This window comes from Trachinotus anak, unplaced genomic scaffold, assembly GCF_046630095.1.
Source record: "Trachinotus anak isolate AG129_WGS33_773 ecotype Australia unplaced genomic scaffold, CSIRO_AGI_Tana_v1 ptg000002l, whole genome shotgun sequence".
In the NCBI taxonomy this organism is placed as follows: domain Eukaryota; kingdom Metazoa; phylum Chordata; class Actinopteri; order Carangiformes; family Carangidae; genus Trachinotus; species Trachinotus anak.
Window position 1 is genome coordinate 18,065,046 of NW_027273853.1, and position 18,621 is coordinate 18,083,666.

Sequence of the window (18,621 nt, forward strand, 5' to 3'; positions counted from 1 at the left end):
ATGATTTCTAACGAAATATCTACTAAATTCATTCCAGTCATCCTCAGCTGTACTTTGTGTTTAGTGCTAAGTGGCTAACATTAGCATGCTAAAACACTAAACAAAGACGGTAAACATTACACCTGCTTAGCATGTTAGCTTTGGGATTTTTAGTATTTTAGCGTGTTGATCTTATCATTTAGTAAATGGCACTATTGCACCTTGGTACAACCTCACATAGAGACTACTGTGGGTGTGCACTCTTAGTCTTGTTAATTTACACATCCTGTGTTTGACTGCTGAAGTGTGAAATAAGTTTCCTTTTGAAAAACATCACCACCTCTAAGCATCTGCATGTTATCTGTGTTTCCCAAAATCAAGACTGACCTGTCAGATTGCTCATTATTTTCATCTTTAAAGCAGTGCTGAAAATAGCACTCAATGTCAGATCTCTGATCTTTTATCTGCATGGTAAATAAATTGTAGTGCTGCTATATAGCTGAGGGTTAGCATGCCTCCTAAAAATGTAAAAAATAAATAAATAAATAAAACCATATAATTTTATAATTTGATGACTTAAATAACTATGAATATCATTATCAGTGATTAAACAATCTAAACATGTAGAGTAGCCTGTCAGGCAAATTTCAAATCTCCCCATGGTCCCAACCTGCACTACACTGGTCTCAGCCCATTACCCCAAATATCCCAGTTTTCTCCAACCTGTTATAAATGAGCTGAAAATGTTTTGATTTAAGTACCTCAAGCTGTTGAGTGTACAGCCCAATAACGGTTGTCAACTGCAGGCGCCAGGTCATATCAGTTTATTTGAGTGCTGTTCCCATGACTACAAAGTTACAGGCCATGCTGAGCCATTAGACATTCTTTATGGTTTGTTGGTGAGGAAGTCACACAATTACAGATGAACAGTCATGCGTTCTTATCACAGTTGTTTATTTGAGATATTGCGCAATCACATGCAAACAACACAAAATGTGTTGTTACCAGGGATATTCCTGAAATCTGAGGTGACCTCACCCCTCATATGGTGAAGTGAAATGTTAAACCTGAGGTAAAAGGGTGGGCAAGTTTCTAATGATGGAAGTGAAAAACACTCTGGGTTTTGAGATGCTGCAGATAGCATCGGGATTCCCCAGGGGAAGTGTAACTGGAACAGATTTTCCTGACCATCATTTTTACTGTCATTCTTTAAATCAGTAGCTAACTCTTTCCTGCTGCTTGCTTTAGCATTTTAAACATTTTAAACAACACACTCTGATGATTTTACACATTGTTTATGGTCAATCAGTGCAATGAGCTCAAGTCAGGTAAAAGCAGAGAGACGTGTGCAACATTTCATAGATTTCTACCACTGTTTTGCGGTTGTATAAAAACTCGAAGGTGAGGTGGGTCTCTGTGAAATGGATGTGACCTCTTTTGATTGGTGGCACATGATCACACACAGAGGGACCGGGGACAAGTAAATCGGATGAATTGAAAATGGAGTGAGGACTGAACAAAAGACCAGATGGGCTCTCCGAAACTGTTGCTGTCAGAAACGTGAAAAGAGGAAAAGGCAGCAAGGATAAGCAGCCAGACAGAGGGAGAGATCACCTTCTTCTTATCTTGCCCTCTTCTCTTTCCTCCTTAGTGTAGAGGCAGAAGGGGTGGGAGGGGGGGCAAGAGAGAAAAAGAGAAGCTGTGTGAGGTGGGGCGGGAGGGGGGGGTGGGGCAAGTGTGGGAGAGGCAGAAGGGTGTGTGCTCACATGAACCACTCTTCCCCTCCTACGTGTGTGCCACTAGCCTCTGTGTCTCTCAGACAGAGAATAGAAAAGTTGGAGCAAAGTCTGAGTCAGCTCCAGCAGCTACCAGACACTCACAGCAACTCACTCCACAGTACCGGTTTTCCTCTCTCTCTCTCTCTCTCACTCTCTCTCTCTCCCTCTCTCTCTCTCTTTTTTTCACAGCTCTCTCACTCACTCACGCTCTCTCTTTCGCACACACACTTACACACTTATACACACACACACACACACACACACACACACACCACCCGTCACTCCTGGCAGAGGGACGACAGGACCACAGGAGAACTGTTACACACCTTTACTACCAGATACTCACCCAGTCATCACCAGACGCTTTGCCCAGGATGTGGACGCTTGTCTTGGGGGTCACCTTTGGATTACTGGCCTTCTCCAGGTCAGATCTTAAAGGTGAGGGGACTCTGCCTTCGCCCAGCGGATGGCTCTTTGTTTGTGGATTTTTTTTTTTTTTTTGTTCCTTATTCTGCCTAAATTTTGCCTGGCAATCCGACTGTCTGGTAATCCTCCTTTGTCGCCTGTTTTTTAGAACCAGTATTGTTTGGGGTTTTTCACCCCCCATTTGAACCTAGTTGAGAATTTGAGTGAGTATTCATGTAAAGAGAAGACATTGAAAGAAAGAGGCTGTGCTCTGCTGCTGCTTCTGCTGCTGCTTGTAGAATGGACGAGTGGATGCCGGTAAGAGAGCGCGTGCTACACCAGCACAGACAGGCTTACGTCTGGCAGTCTGAGACTCCTGACAGACACAAAGGAGACAGGCGCTCTTGCTCACTCTCTGCCTCACATGCATTCCCACTCTGGGAAGTGAACCTTATTTATCACGGTTTTCAGATGATCAGACTAGCTCTCAGAATCACTCCTTGTTTTCAGTTAGAAGCAGAAAGAGAGGCTTTTATTTTCTTTTATTGCTGTGCTGTTACAGCTGGAGTCTGTGCTGCCACGCTTAATGCTTTATTCTCTGACACAAAGGATGTTCAGCAATCGCTGTGGCTTTTCGCTCCTATTGTCTCCCTCTTTTCTTTTTGTCTCTGTCTCACATGTGCTGCCTGTACGGTTTTGATTGGATTTGTTGCTCGGAGCGATATATCTCTTGAGGTAAAGTTGGTACTGAATCAAACAGGTCTAGGGTTTGTCTGGCTTGCTCCCTGAGGAGGTGGTGGAGGGGTTGTTCACAAAGACTCCCTCTGGCACTGTGCCAAAGAACAATCATCATCAGGCTATAAACTTGACCAGTATTTAAAGGGAAATAAGAGACTACCTAGACAGCTTGTATGTGCACTGTATGTGGGAGGAGGGAGGGGGTGATGTCTGTATCTGAGTGTTGAGAGTAATTGCTGTCTAGTGAGAAGTGTCCTGCAGTGGTTACTGCTTGTCTGGGTCCAGACGTTGTCTTTGAACCTTATACCTGTAGCTGTGTTTCACCTTAAGCACATCATTAAGAGCAGGACTTGTGGCCAGGCCAGGCTTCCATATTAAACCAGGATGAGATTTATGGAGGGCTTTTACAAGGCTGTCTGAATGTCCACCAACAGCTACTATAAGCATGCATGGTTCAATGAAAACTGTCTGAAAAAAACTGTAATTTGAGTACATTTGGTAACTGGTCTCTCTAATATATAAGGCTCTCAAAATAGTTTTTTTCCAGTAGTTAATTCACTTAATTTCATTCTTTTAAATTTATATGCAGCTATATGACCTCTCCAAGCAATGTGATAAAAATCCAGTGTAGAATAATTCAAATGCATTACTGCCTTTCAATAATTCAGCTGATCATGAGACTGGGAAGAGTTATCACCAATCACCAATTTCATAATTTGTTAATTTCTTGACTCCAACACCCAGTTAGAGATTTAACATCGATGGTCTGATGATCAAAATGGTAAAGATATGCACAGCTGTCAACACATCCCAGTGCTGATACAATAGACTGATCATAATTCTGAGTCCTGCTTCTTCTCGACAGCAGATCAGGCTCTGTCTCTCAAACACACATAGGCTCACAAACACAAATGCATTCACTTGGGCCAACCATACCACTGGATTTCCTGTGGCTGTATTTGCCTCCATGGCGTTAACAACCCCTCCTGCGTGCCCTCGTGTCATGTTTCAAGGTGAAGGGTGGTCAGGGCCCTGTGGATTGGGACTGAGCCCTGACAAAGAAGGCTTGCGCTTGTTACAGGGTCTGAGTACCATCTCCTGCCATCTGAGACTCCCAGACACGTGCTTGCCTCCTCACACTGTACCTTTACAAACTAACCTCCCTAAAGCTGAATGGCCCAGCACTAATATCTTGTATAACCTGCTCTCCTTAATTTCTCTTCTTTACCCAGTGCTTTCGACACTGATTGAACTGGTCTTAACTGGTTAAGGGATCCTCAAGTTCCAGGTTTTGCCTTTCTCTTTGTGTGCTGTTACACCTACTAATTACTTTCTAAAACCATTCTGTGAGGTTCATGCTCTCTACACGCCCCCCCCCCCATCTGTTTATCTTCCTCATATACACTAAAGTCTTTGTGTCCTGGGAAAATTGCTCAGAGAGCTCTGTACTATACACACATCCTCTTGCACAAGGCAGTGATTTCCAAACTCTCTGTATCATCAGCCACAGTTAAGTGTACCATACCTTTATCCACATGCATATATTGCACTTATGCACACACCATAAGTTAGCACACCTACCGAGCACACCTTTCAACACCACGGGCGCAATGTATGCAGCATTTTCATTGCTGGGCATCTTACAAAGGAAGAGGTAAACCTCCTGGAGCTCCTCAGAAAAGACAGACTCTTCCACATGACAGCTAACTGTTAGCATTCTGACCCAACAGCGTCATAGCCTATGATACTTGCCTATTACTCATACGCTAGCAACAGTCTTGGCAACAACACATTGACTAACACACCTAGCTACAGACCAATTATTGACATATGATTAAGTTTTTATACAGTTAGGCAATAATGAGTGGGACAGAAAATGATAAACTATGTAAGCACTTAAACCAAGTATAATATTGTGATGAAACCCTGGACATTTTAGTGTTTTAAATATATTGTCGGGACACCCATCTTGAAACCAGGGCACTCCTTCAGCAGTCACCACAGGCTAGAGCCAGGGGTGATTAGCTTAGCTATTAGCATAAAGACTGGAAGCAGAGGGAAACAGCTAATTGTCCAAAGTGCTGTTTTTACATTATTGTTTGTGTACAAATTAATCGAACAACGCATGTTTTTGTTTTGAATATGCTGGGTTGCATGTTTTTGAGCCTTGGAGGGACGTAGAGTTGACGTTTTCCCTGTTTTCAGTCTGCTTGCTAAGCTGGCCTAACCACCTCCTGATTTTCAGCAAAAAAAAAGGTGATAAGCGCATTTCCCACGATCTCAAACAATTTCCTAGGAAAGAAACAGTCATAGAAAAACTGAATTAAAATGAATTAAAACCCTAATGAACAACAACAAACAGAAGACAGATATCATTTAAAATATATGAACAGTATGGTGTAAAACAGTTTTTTTGCTTGCTGAATTAGGAGTTTGGCAATTAATCGTGCTAACAAATTCAAGGTCAGAGGACCTCCGCGGTACAAGAAATGTTTTAAAGTGTGCCATTTCCATTAAGGTCGAGGCAGATGGAAGCTGACCCTGAGCCTGTTCTGCCTGAGGTTTCTGCCTCTTAAAGGAAGTTTTTCCTTGCAGCTGTTACCAAGTGCTTGCTCTCAGTGGGAATTGTTGGGTCTCTTTCTTATACTTTAAGAAACATTCCATTTGGAAAGTGCCTTGAGATAACTTCTGTGGTGATTTGGCACCATATAAATAACATGTTATTTGACTTGACTTGACTTGTTTCCTTTTCAAATCTGACTGAAAAGAATGTAGGAAGTCCAGTTTCTTGTCGCAGGAGGTTTCTTATCACAGAATAACTATTTGAATTTTGCTGAAACAAATTCTTAATTCAGAGGGGACTGTAAGGCTGAAAACAAGTGCATCTGCCTGTTCTATTTCACATGTGGTTGTTTTCAGTTGTGTAAAATGGGTGGTGTTGGAAAACAGAAGTTGAGGAAGGAAATGGTTCACACAAAGAAATCAGATAGTCCTTCAGGTAATGTGTGTGTACCTATGTGTGATTGTGTGTGTGTGTGTGTGTGTGTGTGTGTGTGTGTGTGTGTGCGTGCAAATACATGTGCACCAGATCTCATGTTTCACCTGTCCCACTGGCCCAGTGGACCTAAGTTGTGACCATGGGAGTGAAAGACGTGCCTGCTGACAGAACAACTTCACCATTTCACAAGTGTGATAATGCAGGACAATGAAACATTGTGAGAGTGATGGTAACATGGTCTCGCTCCAAACCAGCTGATAAACTATGGCTAAAAGGATTTTGATGTAGTAGTGGGCATCAGATCATGCACTCATGATATTCTCAGAAAACATATTCAGTCAGGTGTATCTAAGAAACACAAGATTGGGCATGTTATTATGACATCAAGATACTGAGAATACATGTTCTCTTGCCCTACTCCGTGCCCCGTCAGGACTCTACAAAGGTTATGACTCAAGGAATATTCATGTTTGTGTGCAAGAGCATCTGTGATCTGCTTGTGTGGTGCCTGTGTACACTTGCATGCAGGGGGTAATTTTTACTTTATTGCTGGCCTAGAGAAGACAAACACAGAGTAATGAGAGAAAACAAGACAAAAGAAAAGAGAGGGGGAATGCAAAAGTGAAGTGAGAGTCAGGCTTGTCTATTACTTCTAGAGCAGCTGGAGTTTTTGGCAAGACGCAGTGTTAAAGCTCCCTTTCTCTCAGGTTCTATACACCCAGACTTTGCAGTTTCCTTGGTTTCAACTCCATTAGATGACAATGGAGCCTTTGGGAGAGTCAGTGCCTTGGCATAGCAGGCCTCTGGACTGTATAAAGACACTCATGACTGTTCTCTCTGCATACTAATGAGTATACCTCAGATTCATGTCAGCCGCCTTTTCAGCTTTACTGATGGTAAGCTGTTTGATCTCTTTGGGCAGGTTTGCAAGGCCAGGACAATTGTCTTGTTTTCACCCCTTTACTTTCGGGGAAACTGTGCCATGTGGCAGCATGTGTTGAGGTTCTTTCAGGTACGTGTGTGTTAGAGAAAGAGAAGGAGAGAGAGAGAGAGATAACAAAGAACTGGAACTGTCTTACAAAACAAGTGCTGGCACTGACTCTTGTTGCCCAGCTGCCACTAGCAGCAGAGAGTTCAACTTCCTGCTGCTGCAAGTGGTCTGTTTACTCATAGAAGCCAGTGGAAAAGCAGGGGGAGTTATTCTTCATCATGTCTAGTCTTTTAGAGACCGGCTTTCCCCGCAACAAGGAGATAATCATGACCACAAAATTACAAATAACAACGACATATTTCCTAATGTTTGGGGTGTTTTATTCATCAAGTATCTGCAGGTGGAATATACGTATATGTAGTGGGGATGCCTGCAACAGACAAGATATTTAATTCAAACAAGTATGTTTTGGTTTTTTTTTTCCTTATCGCAAGAGTTCACCATTTGCATGCTGCAATGCAAGAGGATACAGCCTGAGAAGTGCTGAGCCTGAGCGCTATGTGAGCACATTCCTGAGGCAGGCACTGTACAATATAATGTAATCCAATGCAACAACAATGCAAATCACTGTTTTACAGTGCAAAAAAGGTTCTGAACTGAAGCTTTAAAATAAATTTGTTGAGTGTATTTTAGTATCCCAGCATGATTTCTTTCTTTAGTCTTACAGTGGAGGCTTTAAACTGAAATAGCATGATAGTTACTTTATTTATTCAAAAACTGTCTAATAAGTGTGGCTGCAGGTTAGATTTTTGTTTACTTATTTTCTGTGTAAGTTGGAGGACTTCACAGTTGAATGCAGGAAGCTCAGTAATCAGAAATATGCTTTATGCCATGTGTGATCTTCCTGTACAAGTCTGATGTTGCTGCAGAGTGACTTTCACAACTCATGCATCCGTCACCATGGCAGCACATTCAAACCAGTGGCAAACAGATAGTGCAGATTTGGGTTTTTTTCTGTGTATGTATGGGTTTCAATCAGTCTTCATATGGCTGTTGGTGGTGTTTGTGGTGGTAAGGGATTCTATATTTTTTTTAGTACAGCACATTAAAATCCACAGGCACCATGCAATTCACTGCGCTGATATTTTTACTTTGAGTATGAGTCTTGCTGCACAAAATGTTGCCACATGCCTGTTTTGAGCAGAAGTATTTGATAAGCCTCTGCAGAACTGATCCATCAGCTTCCTGATCAAATGCTTACAGTGTACATGTTGATAATAATGTTCATTTAATAAGTTTTACTTCTGCTATTCACCACGAAATCTACATAGCAGCGATCAGATTTCAGTCTTATTCCTAATTATGATAATATGCTTTCAAAATTATTGTACTTCCACAGAAATTCTCTTGCACAAAATTTGTATTTCCCTATTTGGAAAGGGGAACCACCCACAGAGTTCTAAAGTCAAAAGAAAACAGTGAGTGCAGGAGTTGTGTGTCCCTATTTATGTTGCAAGACTCTTCCCAGGTGGAGTCTTTCCTTTTCATTGTCAACGCAAATGCTCACCAGCTCATAAGAGAAAAATCCCCTGCTGAAATCCAATTCTTACCAATTCAAACAATTTGCCTAGTGTTGTTAGTGTGTGGCGAGCGCATGTGTGTGGCTATTTTAATGAAGTGATCTACCTGTGTACACATGCCACAGCTGGCTGAGCTGCTCATTTGCTAGGCTTAGTTTGCATTTTTGTTTTCATTTCATTGATGCAAAGTCATTTCCCTGAAGCTTCTCCTTTAGTCAGGCAAACTAAGCAAAGAGGGCAACACTACACACACTGTGCACTGGTTAACTTACAACCTTTCACTGATCTATAGCTTTGAAATGATGATTTTTACAAAAAGCAGGTTTTGAGGATTCCTGGCTAACAACTGTAACACACCCCCTGCGATATGTTGCAGGGGGGCTATGGGTTAATCATTTTGACAAGAGACCTCACAACATGAAAGTTTAGTTTAAAAGCTTGCTTTATTATATAAAGGCATAAAAATTAAAATCAAGGGAGCTTATAGCTTAAGTGGGAGACTCCAGTTATATAAATAGAAGACACTTGAAACACTTGAAGTCCATGTCTGATTTGCAGAGGCAAGGTAAGGGGCATTCCAGCGTCAAGGCGAGCTGTGCTGCTAGTTGGTTGCTTTCTCAGTCCATGATAACCATACCCATCTTTTGTTATCAGACCTGTTTGGTACAATGGACCAGGCTCATCACACTAATACACTATTCAGCCTTACAGATAAGAAGCACAACCCCGCCCTCAGACAGCAGGTCATAGCATAGAAGGGACCCTGGACCTGCACACAGAGAGGAGACTGAGAGGAAATGAGAGAGAGCTCACTTAAGTATAAACAGAAACAAACAACAGAACTTAGGGCCAGTTAGCTAAAGATTCCATTGGCTTTACAGTCAGTCACACAGAACACTCCAAATGAGCTGTTTTAAGTAGGCCTAGATATTCAATCCACAGCAACAACACCTGCACACAAAGAGGAGACCAAGATGGACTGAGAGACTGCAGTGTTTGCTGCATACAGCTTTATCAGTGTTTGTACCCACACAGGTCACAATCACATCATTTTCTTGTTTGACATCTGTTGGGTCAATAAAAAAGTCTTAGCTAGCTTCTGATGTCTGTAAAGGTACCTTGGTGAGTCACTGAGGTTTCGAACCCTTATCAAGACCCTTCCTCCAAGGACAGAGTCTGTCAGACAGTGGACCTTACTCACCAAAAGCCACATTCAGGAAGTTCCACTTGTCCCACCTAAACTAGCTGTTACTCGTCATTGACACATTTGATCTAGTATCTAGAATACACTGTATTGGGACATTGTCAAGGCATACATCCACTTTACGAACTGTTCAGATCAGATCAGTACATATCTTTAGTTTGAGGCCCAATTGAACCTGAACTACCCACCGTCTGGGCTGCCATAGTGGTGTCATTTAGTGTAAAGATGCTGATCTAGCCCTGCTTTAACAAAAGCGAGCTATATGGCCAGGCTGGGAACAGGCATTACAGATGGGGTTACCCGGTTCATCATATTAATTTGAACAGTTTTGAGCCTCATCCCCAGCATGGCTGTGTTTTTGATATGCTGATTCCAATCTGGCTTGTTTGGTGTAGTCTAGTGTACATATGACCGAAAATCCCACAGATTGAGATAGTTCATTGAATTGTGTCGTCATATGTTATGTCATTTCATCTCGTGACTCTGACTTGATCTGTTGCAGGTCATTGATATTGAAGTTGTTGAAATATCGCTCCCCTCCATTGGCAAAGCAATGAACTTGCTCAGCTGTTTCCCCATGAGCATGCTCCCTCAAAACAAACTCTGCTTTAATTGTTTCAAATGTCAGATTATGATTTCATGAAATCTTGGTTCTAAATTCCCCCCTAATTGCAGTATCTTTTAGTCCTTCAATTAGGTGCTCTCTGAGCAGAATATTTTCATCACTAATACCCCTGGAATCTCTCTTTAATCTGAGAAAATGTTCTTGTAGTCTCAGTACAAAAAAAAAAGGTCTTGGCAGGCATTGAAAAACCAAGAGTGCAGGACTGCAGCAGCGGTTTTATCCCCATACAAATTTTCGAACTCATTGAAAATTAATTCAGCTGTCTGGCACTTGTCTGGTGGTAAAATTAAAATCTCCCTTTTCGCCTTGCCTTCTAAACAACAGAGAGTAAATTCAGCCCTAAATTCTGTTGGAATCCCTCGCAAAAGAACTAACACTCTAACACTGCACTAAAAGCTAAAGTTTCCCTACTTGGGCCAGGATGTGGTTCATTTTGATCAGTCATGTTGCTTTTGCAATCTACAGACACCGGGAGTCAAGTCCTGTCAACAACGCCAGTTGTAACACACCCCCAGAGGGTGTATTCAGTTATATAAATAGAAGAGTACAGTCAAAAACACTCAAAGTCTGTGTCCTACTTGCAAGGTAATGGGAAGGTAAGGGGCAGTCCAGGGTCAAGGAGAGCTGTGCTGCTTATCGGTTGCTTCCTCAGTCCATACTAACCATACACATCCTTTAGTGTTGTTTGTGTGCTGCACCGTACCATAGACCAGGCTCATCACACACATACACTCCTCAGACAGCAGCACATAGAAAGGACACACAAACAACTTCACCCCATACACACACCACTCCAATCAGTGCCCATGAATGCATGTCAGTTAGTGTGAAGCTGGTGATTCGATTCTGTTCGTTACACAACCATAAATTCACAGGCCCCTGTTGTAGAGACAACACTGACTACTGAGTGTTTTGCAAAGAATAATGAAACTTTGGATACCACATTTTTGATAAGGTATATAAAGATCTGCTTAAGCAGTTACAGAGGAGGATGCACACAAAGGGAATTTTCACTGCCTGATAAAACCAGGGTTAAACCTGTGCCTTTCTGAAGAGGAGGTCAGCGATTGTAGTAAAAAGCATACCATATGTAAGTGATGTATATGCTTGTTTGCACAATTTCTCTACACAAAATACATAAAATACTGAAAGGCATCAGGGCCAAACACTGTAGATGAGTATGCTGCCTGTCTCATGATTCTTCTCTGCTAGAAAGTTCATCAGAAGAAACATCTCATGACTCACACTTGAACATAAACGCAAAACACACCACACATGCAAACTGGAGATTTTTCTCATTGTACATTATACGGCTGTAAAAGCATTCAAGTGTACAATCACAGTGTCTCATGGAAATTAGTAAGTGAATCTCCTGACTGGAAGAAATGGTAGTTGGATTGTGTGAAAAGCTCATTTTTTCCCCTAACAGGAAAAATAAGGTGCTCATGTACACAAAACAGTTGTCAATGAGCAGTAAATAGCTCCTCTAACTAAATTAATCATCAGCTGTCTTATATTGATTCCTTGATCTTAAACCCATTGTCTATCTCAGCTTGTTAAAAATATGGTTTTGAACTGCTGAGGTCAGAAGACATGAACACATTGAAATGACTAGTTGATTTTATGTGTATTTTATTTATCTATTTATTCATTTTTTTAAAAATGTGTAGTATGTGTGTCATTCAGTTATTAGATTTACTCTCTGTTACTGCCAAAGAATTATTTGCACTTATTATTTCAAGTGCCACAGTAGAAATAAAAAACCTGACAAGGTTCAATCACCTGCAGACTACTCTCTCCCCATGTACTGTATCTAAATGATGTTGAACCATGGAAAACACTTTAGCTATTGTATATTTTTCTTTCTCCTTCTCTGCAGTGAATTCTCGGAGCTGCAGCTATGCCGGGGTATTTTTGGTTGAGGGAGAAAGCCGTCACTCCCTGAATTTTTCCATGGCTGAAAAGATTTGTGAGCAGCTACAGAGCACATTGGCAAGTGCCGAACAAGTCCAGGAGGCCTATGATAAAGACATGGAAACCTGCAGGTAAAACCAAGAGCCTTTGTCTAATATAATTATTTATATTTACTGTTGTGAAGAACACTTTTTTTAAACTGAAAAAAACATGAAATCATTTTAGGCTGTAAAATATGTATAAAATATACAGATTGATCATTTATTATGAAATATCTACAGCGACCTCACTCTCAAGATCTTGCCATGAGTTGGGACCCCTCATACCAATCTTCTTTACTTCTGAAAGGCCACAGAAAATGTTTTTATTCATAGTCAGAATTCATTCATAATTAAAACCCAACAAAATTCAACTTTTCAATTAAATGTGCTCGTTCACCACCATTACACCTCATTCTGAGATGTAAAACCAGAAAAAAAGGAAGGGATCCTTCTGTTTTACATCATGAAAACACCACTTTGTCATGTGGTTGAAATCACGCAAACTTCCAGTAAAAGAAACCACCATCTGTTGCTTAACTGTGTTTGTCTCTGCTTCACAGAGCATTGTGAATTACTTCAGTTATTAGAATGATGTAATGTGTTTAGACGTGGCTGCTTGGAGACAGATTGCATTCTGTATCAACAAATGTCTCCAAATTGTGTTAAAATATGTCTTCTAATAATAATATTGTTGTGTCTGTTCAGGAACGGCTGGATTAACAATGGGAGCATTGCCATCCTCAGACAGATGCCTCATGAAAACTGTGCAAAGAACATGACTGGGATCCTTACTTATCCACGTTCAACAACTGATGAATTTGATGCCCTCTGCTATGACGACAAAGGTGACTGTAGCTGCAGGAAATAGTCAGTTTCACATCTGTGCTGTCTATTGCTGATATTCAAATTCCTCAAAGTGTCTTGTGAATTTACAGTCTGTGTGGCATAGACCTGGTGTTATTTGCTTTTTTTGGTAATATCTACTTCCTGTTCCCCCATGTTCCAGCTGGGCCTGACAAGAACTGTGAAAAAGAAATAATTTCATCAGAACACTCACCTGGGGATGCACCAGGTAAGTACAATATGCCCATTCCCCCTCAATTTATTTAGCACTCATTTGTCACCATGTATCCAAACTTTAAGAGTTTAAGCGCTTATATAATCTAACAACCGAAAAAGTCAGTTTCTATGATTTGACCTACTAATGTCTTGAATTTACAGTTGATGGGAGGTCAACTTTTAAAAACGTGCAGAATCTCCAGATTATTAAACTCAGGTGGTTATGTATGTCATGGAACTGATCCTATTACACGATGCACAAACTCTCATTTGAGCCGCAGCACAATGAAACCTCCTTGACATCACCTTAGTCTTGTTACCAAATGATCTCATCACTAAAGGCGATACCAACATCCTCTCAGCTCCGAGCTATGTTACCTGAGGTGGGACATACAGTCAACCCATTTCATCTCTGGCTGAACTAGAAAACAGCTGGGTGAGGTTACTTATATGACTGCCTTAAGTGCTATGAAGGATCCGTTTTCCAACCACTGGGTTTCCTTTTTTTTTTTTTTTTTTGCCAAGCCAAGGCCATTCATGTGTTTTTTGAATGCATAACAGTAAAAATAGCTCTTACATGTCGCAGTACGTACATACATAGGGATGTGGCACCTAAATGAAAACACATATAACACAGTGTAGTAAAACAAATACTATCAACAATGATTCCAGACAGAGATACCCTGTAAACCTATTATAAAACACTTAGTTTAAGAAACATAATAACAACAAAACCGGGAGTGGAAATCCGAAGTGATAGCTGCTTAACACCAAGCTTATCAAGCAGTATGTGACTAATTTTGTGCTGTTATTTATATACCAGCACAAAATGGCAAAACCAGCCATCTTGTCAGACAGCATGCCATTTAATTAAAATGACATGCTGTCTAACAAGACATTTTTCAGTAATTTAGCACCAGCTATTTTATACATATTGAGGAATGGCTCAGCTTTACTGAGAAAGTCTACCATGCATTTTCACGGTAGATATGTTACATATTCATAGGTAAATATGTATTGTAATATGTATTGTGCTTTAATTATTACTGTAAAATAAATGTTGATATGATAAGACTACATAAAAACATGAAAAGTGAAAATGGTCGAGAATAAGTCACTAAGTCGAGAATAGGATCAGGCTTTATGAATTATAAAATGATAACTATATAGATGCTGCCACTTTGCTAAGTAATGTCTAGTGTTTTTCTTATAAATCGGGTCAAAATCTAATAGACTGTAACCATGTTTTAACCTTTCTATTCTCTAATCAGCTGAGTCCTCACCACCACCTCAGGCCCCAACAACAGGAGAAGGCAAGGCAGAGCCAGAGACCACCCAAAAAATACAACCCACTGATCCTTCTGATAGTGAGAGTGGTGACCTCACAGTAGCACCTGTGGAAGATTCTTCAGAAAGAGAATTCCCCCCACCAGGTATCAATACACCCACAGAAATGAGTGCAGAGAATCCAAAGGCTACCACAAGCGCTACAGATGAAATTCCCTCTGGAGGGAGTGAGAACACCCCTTTTACCCCTGGGGAGCTTGACCAAGCCGGATCTGGGATCCTGCCGCCTAACTTCGACGAGGCTGGAGCCTCTCCAACGGCCCCTGTTGGAGAGCCAGGGGAAACACAAACTCCCACTAAAAATGAGCACAATGAGGGAACAGTCGAAGATGATGCCAAGTGTAAGAAAACACAAGCAAAAATATTTACCAGTGCGCAACAGCTACAAATCAAAGCACAAGTAGAGTTGTGTTATGTGATTACAACCTATTGAATTATGCAGGATTTCTGTTAAACAACAACGCCTGACAATGTAATGCAATCCTGTATGATAGATATGCATTAAAAACAAATGAGCAAATGATGTCCATGTTTTTGTGGAGACTGTGCTAATTCATCTCTATAATAACTTTGGGAGTGTATTATATTTTAGATTGCAAGTCTCCTGTTATCTGCTTTACCCTCGGTATGTCCACAAATGGATAATAGAAAATGGCTTGAGTTAATTTAAGTGCAGCTCATCCTGACATCAACAGATACAACAGGTTTGGGAGGACTGAAGTAACTTTAAGAACATAGGACGCCCTCTTGTGTTAGTTTGAGCTATGGAGTGAATTTATTACAAAACAGGCCTAAATGATTTTAATTGCTGTTTTGTATTGGAGGAATTACAACCAAGGTCAGTGTATTAAACAAACACACCAAATGTAAAAAAAAAAATTGTGTGTTGAAATTAAATCCATTCATCAAATTATCATTATGCAGCTTGCAGTATGTGGTGCCACAAAGCCTGCAGCCTCACAAACTGTATAAATGATTTAAGGAATGTAAAGACATCCAATATATCTTACAATATATTAGATGATTTCATCTAGATTTATGTCATAAACATGTTTATATTTTTTAATATGTCAGTGAATAATCTGTATCTGAGATTAAATGTTTACTTTTTGTCCTACTGACACGCAGCTCCAGAACCAATTAATGACAAAGGAATGGCCCGTGGCCCTGATCAGCCTGATCCTAATCAACAAGGCAGCGATTCAACGAGTGAGCAACCATGTTTTTTTCCCACATAACTCCATATGTGATTGCAGTCTAATAAGAAAAGCACACAATCCTGTTTGGATCCATTCTTTACCAACAGTGATTTTTATTTCTTACTGACTCAGGTTTAATACTGTCGACCCATGGCTTGTTATTTTGTTATGTCTCCCTCCAGACTGGCTGGTAATCATTGGAGTGATTCTGGCAGTTGCTGCAATTATTGCATGTGCAGCCTTTGCCAAAAGAAAAAGGTATGACATCAATTGTTATTTTTATAAGAATGTTGAAGAACATGTAACAATGTAACATATTTTTAACACCCCCCTTTTCTGTCGTACTGCACACAGTAGGCAGTAATCACGGTTCCAATTTTCACATATTTTGCTGCACACTAAGGGGTGGCAAAAAAAAAAAAAAAAAATCAATACAAATAAATGTGTCTGAATGTGCATTTGCAGCCTGTGCGGAAAGCGACAGACGCTGATGATCACAGCCAAAGACGCTGGTGAGGGGAACGGGGCAGCAGCATCAGCATCCAGCTCCCACGCCCAGGAGAGAGAGCAGGAGATGGTGACCCTCATGACCAATGAGAAAATCCAGGAGAACGGCAACACGGAGGAGTTCACCGTCATCACGCTGGAGGAGTCGCCAGATAAAGAACAGCTGGCGTGAGAGGGGAGTGTAGAGTATGGGTGAGGTCAGGAGGGATAGAGTGAGGAGATGGCTGAGAGTAGAGAAGCTGGGGTTGGGGCTCCAAACACTGGGGTTATAAACTGCTTCGGTGGTCAGGAATGAATGGACACTGAGTAAGGGTCTATGTGTGTGTTACTTCGAAAGATTGTGTTTCCTGGGTCTGAAGCTGTTGCCTCTCAGTGGGACCAGGTCTTTTTGAACCAACATGTGCAGCATTTTGTTTGTCTGGTGTCATGCGTGATGGGGTATCATGCATCGGTGCATAGCAGGGTGCATGTGTGTGTGTGTGTGTGTGTGAATGAGTTTTTTGTGTCAGTTCTTTGTGTTTGTGAGGTTGTGCGCTTTGTTGGTGATGGGGCTTGATAGGCATGGGTTCAAAAGGGAGGGGGTTGTAATTTGTGAAGAACATGCTGAATACAGATTTTTCACTTTTTAATAGAATTGGTGAATCATAAAGTGTAGGGCCTATCAGCCTAAATAGGAAATGATGAAAACTGGTTTATTTTATTTGAGATACCACATAGATACATAGAAAAAAATAATTTTAAACAAAGGCTCCCAGTGTTTTACATGTTTTTCATTTCATTTCATTTGTTTGCTTATTGTTGTAACCTTGTGTATATTTCAGACATTGCCTGTGGACTGGAGTTTGGTTTTTCCATTTTCAAGAAAACTGGGGATGTCACTTCCTTAATTTATGCAGCTTTGAATCCCTTTTTCTTGGTCTCTGTATATAAAGTATATGTTTTGGAAACGCCTTAGCATTAGCTGCCAGTGCTGTTCTGTTTTCATTTTCTGGTTGGCAGGAGTTTTGTATCCCTTTTAAATAAAGGACTGTGTCATTTTTGAGAGTTATTTAATTAGAAACTGTACGTCTGAGGTAAACAACTGCAAATTGATTTTGAAATAGTCAAAATGGAATGGATATTATATGAATCAGCTTGATGTATAGCATCCAAAACTGCAATTCATTGAGTCGGGAATATGATGATATAAATTCTCTGAGGTTATCCTGAGGATAAGCAGGATGACCATGATGATTTCATACTATATACACAGTGTGTACATTGATTAGGGGGGAAAAAAAAGAATGAGCATCAGAAAGAATTGGATTGTATCTGTAGCAGATTGATCATTTTTTCAGCACACAATTTCGACAAGTGATCGACAGCAGCTTAACTTTAGCTGCTGAGTTAAATGTCACACATGATAAGGGGGAGCCCATGTGCTGTAAACACATATGGTGAATGAAGCTCGTGTGCTTTTCCAGGCCTCAACGTACCCGTCAAGTACAGGTACACATGTAAACAAAATGCTGCCATGCTTTTTCTTCTGACCTTCTCATTGGTGAAATACAGCATACATTGTGTCATGTCAATATTATTCCCAGTGTGACAGCTATTTTTTTCAGTTTTTCCAGTATAAAGCTGAATTATATACAGCAATTGTAAACAGATTTTTCGTTTCTGTCTTGTTCTATTGTTGTTGTTTTTTTTCCTGCTTTTGCTCTTATATGATTCATTTTGAGGAGAAGTAGAAAATGTACTAGTGTAGGCAGGTTTTATGACAAATTAACAACAGATGTTGCTGAAAAGATTTGTAAAGTCACGAATGAAATAAATGTGTATAGAAAGAGATGTGTTGAAATGTGGTGGTCACTCACTGATTACCCGGCATGTGCAAAGACAAAGGGAAGTGAGTGAAAGGCATGACAGGGGATGCAAGTGGTTACATTGCCCACACATAAGTGGAAGCGAGGTTTCCAAGGCACCATGGACTGGGTTTCTATCAACATGAATGTTTGTCCAAAATACATCAATTTTTTTTCTTTTTTGATGAGGCCAATATTTTCACTCCTATTTTACATTTTCACTTTAATTTAACAATGTTTTCCATACACATTGTACTAATTTTAGCCTGTTAGTGGCTAAAATGATGCTTGACAAATGCATTTTTTTATACTTTTCACTTCTTAACACATGCATTTCAATCATAGCTTAGATGATAGTACTGATGTTGCCACATTGTGCATAGTAGTGGCACATCATGTCATCCTAACTTTAGCTTACATTCACTTGGACCACCACCTCTACACTGAGCACATGTCTACTTTTATATTTAAT

At 40.5% G+C, this 18,621-nt stretch overlaps 1 protein-coding gene across 1 annotated transcript; it reads left to right on the forward strand.

Moving 5' to 3' along the window:
- The first annotated feature begins 1,774 nt into the window (after positions 1-1,774).
- cd44b (CD44 molecule (IN blood group) b) lies at positions 1,775-18,135 on the forward strand. Its single transcript, XM_071503257.1, has 8 exons — positions 1,775-2,195; positions 12,118-12,283; positions 12,899-13,038; positions 13,200-13,265; positions 14,524-14,940; positions 15,728-15,808; positions 15,981-16,056; positions 16,264-18,135. The coding sequence occupies exons 1-8, from the start codon at positions 2,132-2,134 to the stop codon at positions 16,475-16,477; spliced, it is 1,224 nt and encodes a 407-aa protein (XP_071359358.1). The 5' UTR covers positions 1,775-2,131; the 3' UTR covers positions 16,478-18,135.
- The last annotated feature ends 486 nt before the right edge of the window (positions 18,136-18,621 follow it).

Excerpts from the sequence above, each read along its gene's own strand:
- cd44b (XM_071503257.1), top strand. The coding sequence starts at position 2,132 with ATGTGGACGCTTGTCTTGGGGGTCACCTTTGGATTACTGGCCTTCTCC. Across the intron at positions 14,941-15,727 it reads AGTCGAAGATGATGCCAAGT|CTCCAGAACCAATTAATGAC; the intron begins GTAAGAAAACAC and ends ACTGACACGCAG. Across the intron at positions 16,057-16,263 it reads GCCTTTGCCAAAAGAAAAAG|CCTGTGCGGAAAGCGACAGA; the intron begins GTATGACATCAA and ends GTGCATTTGCAG.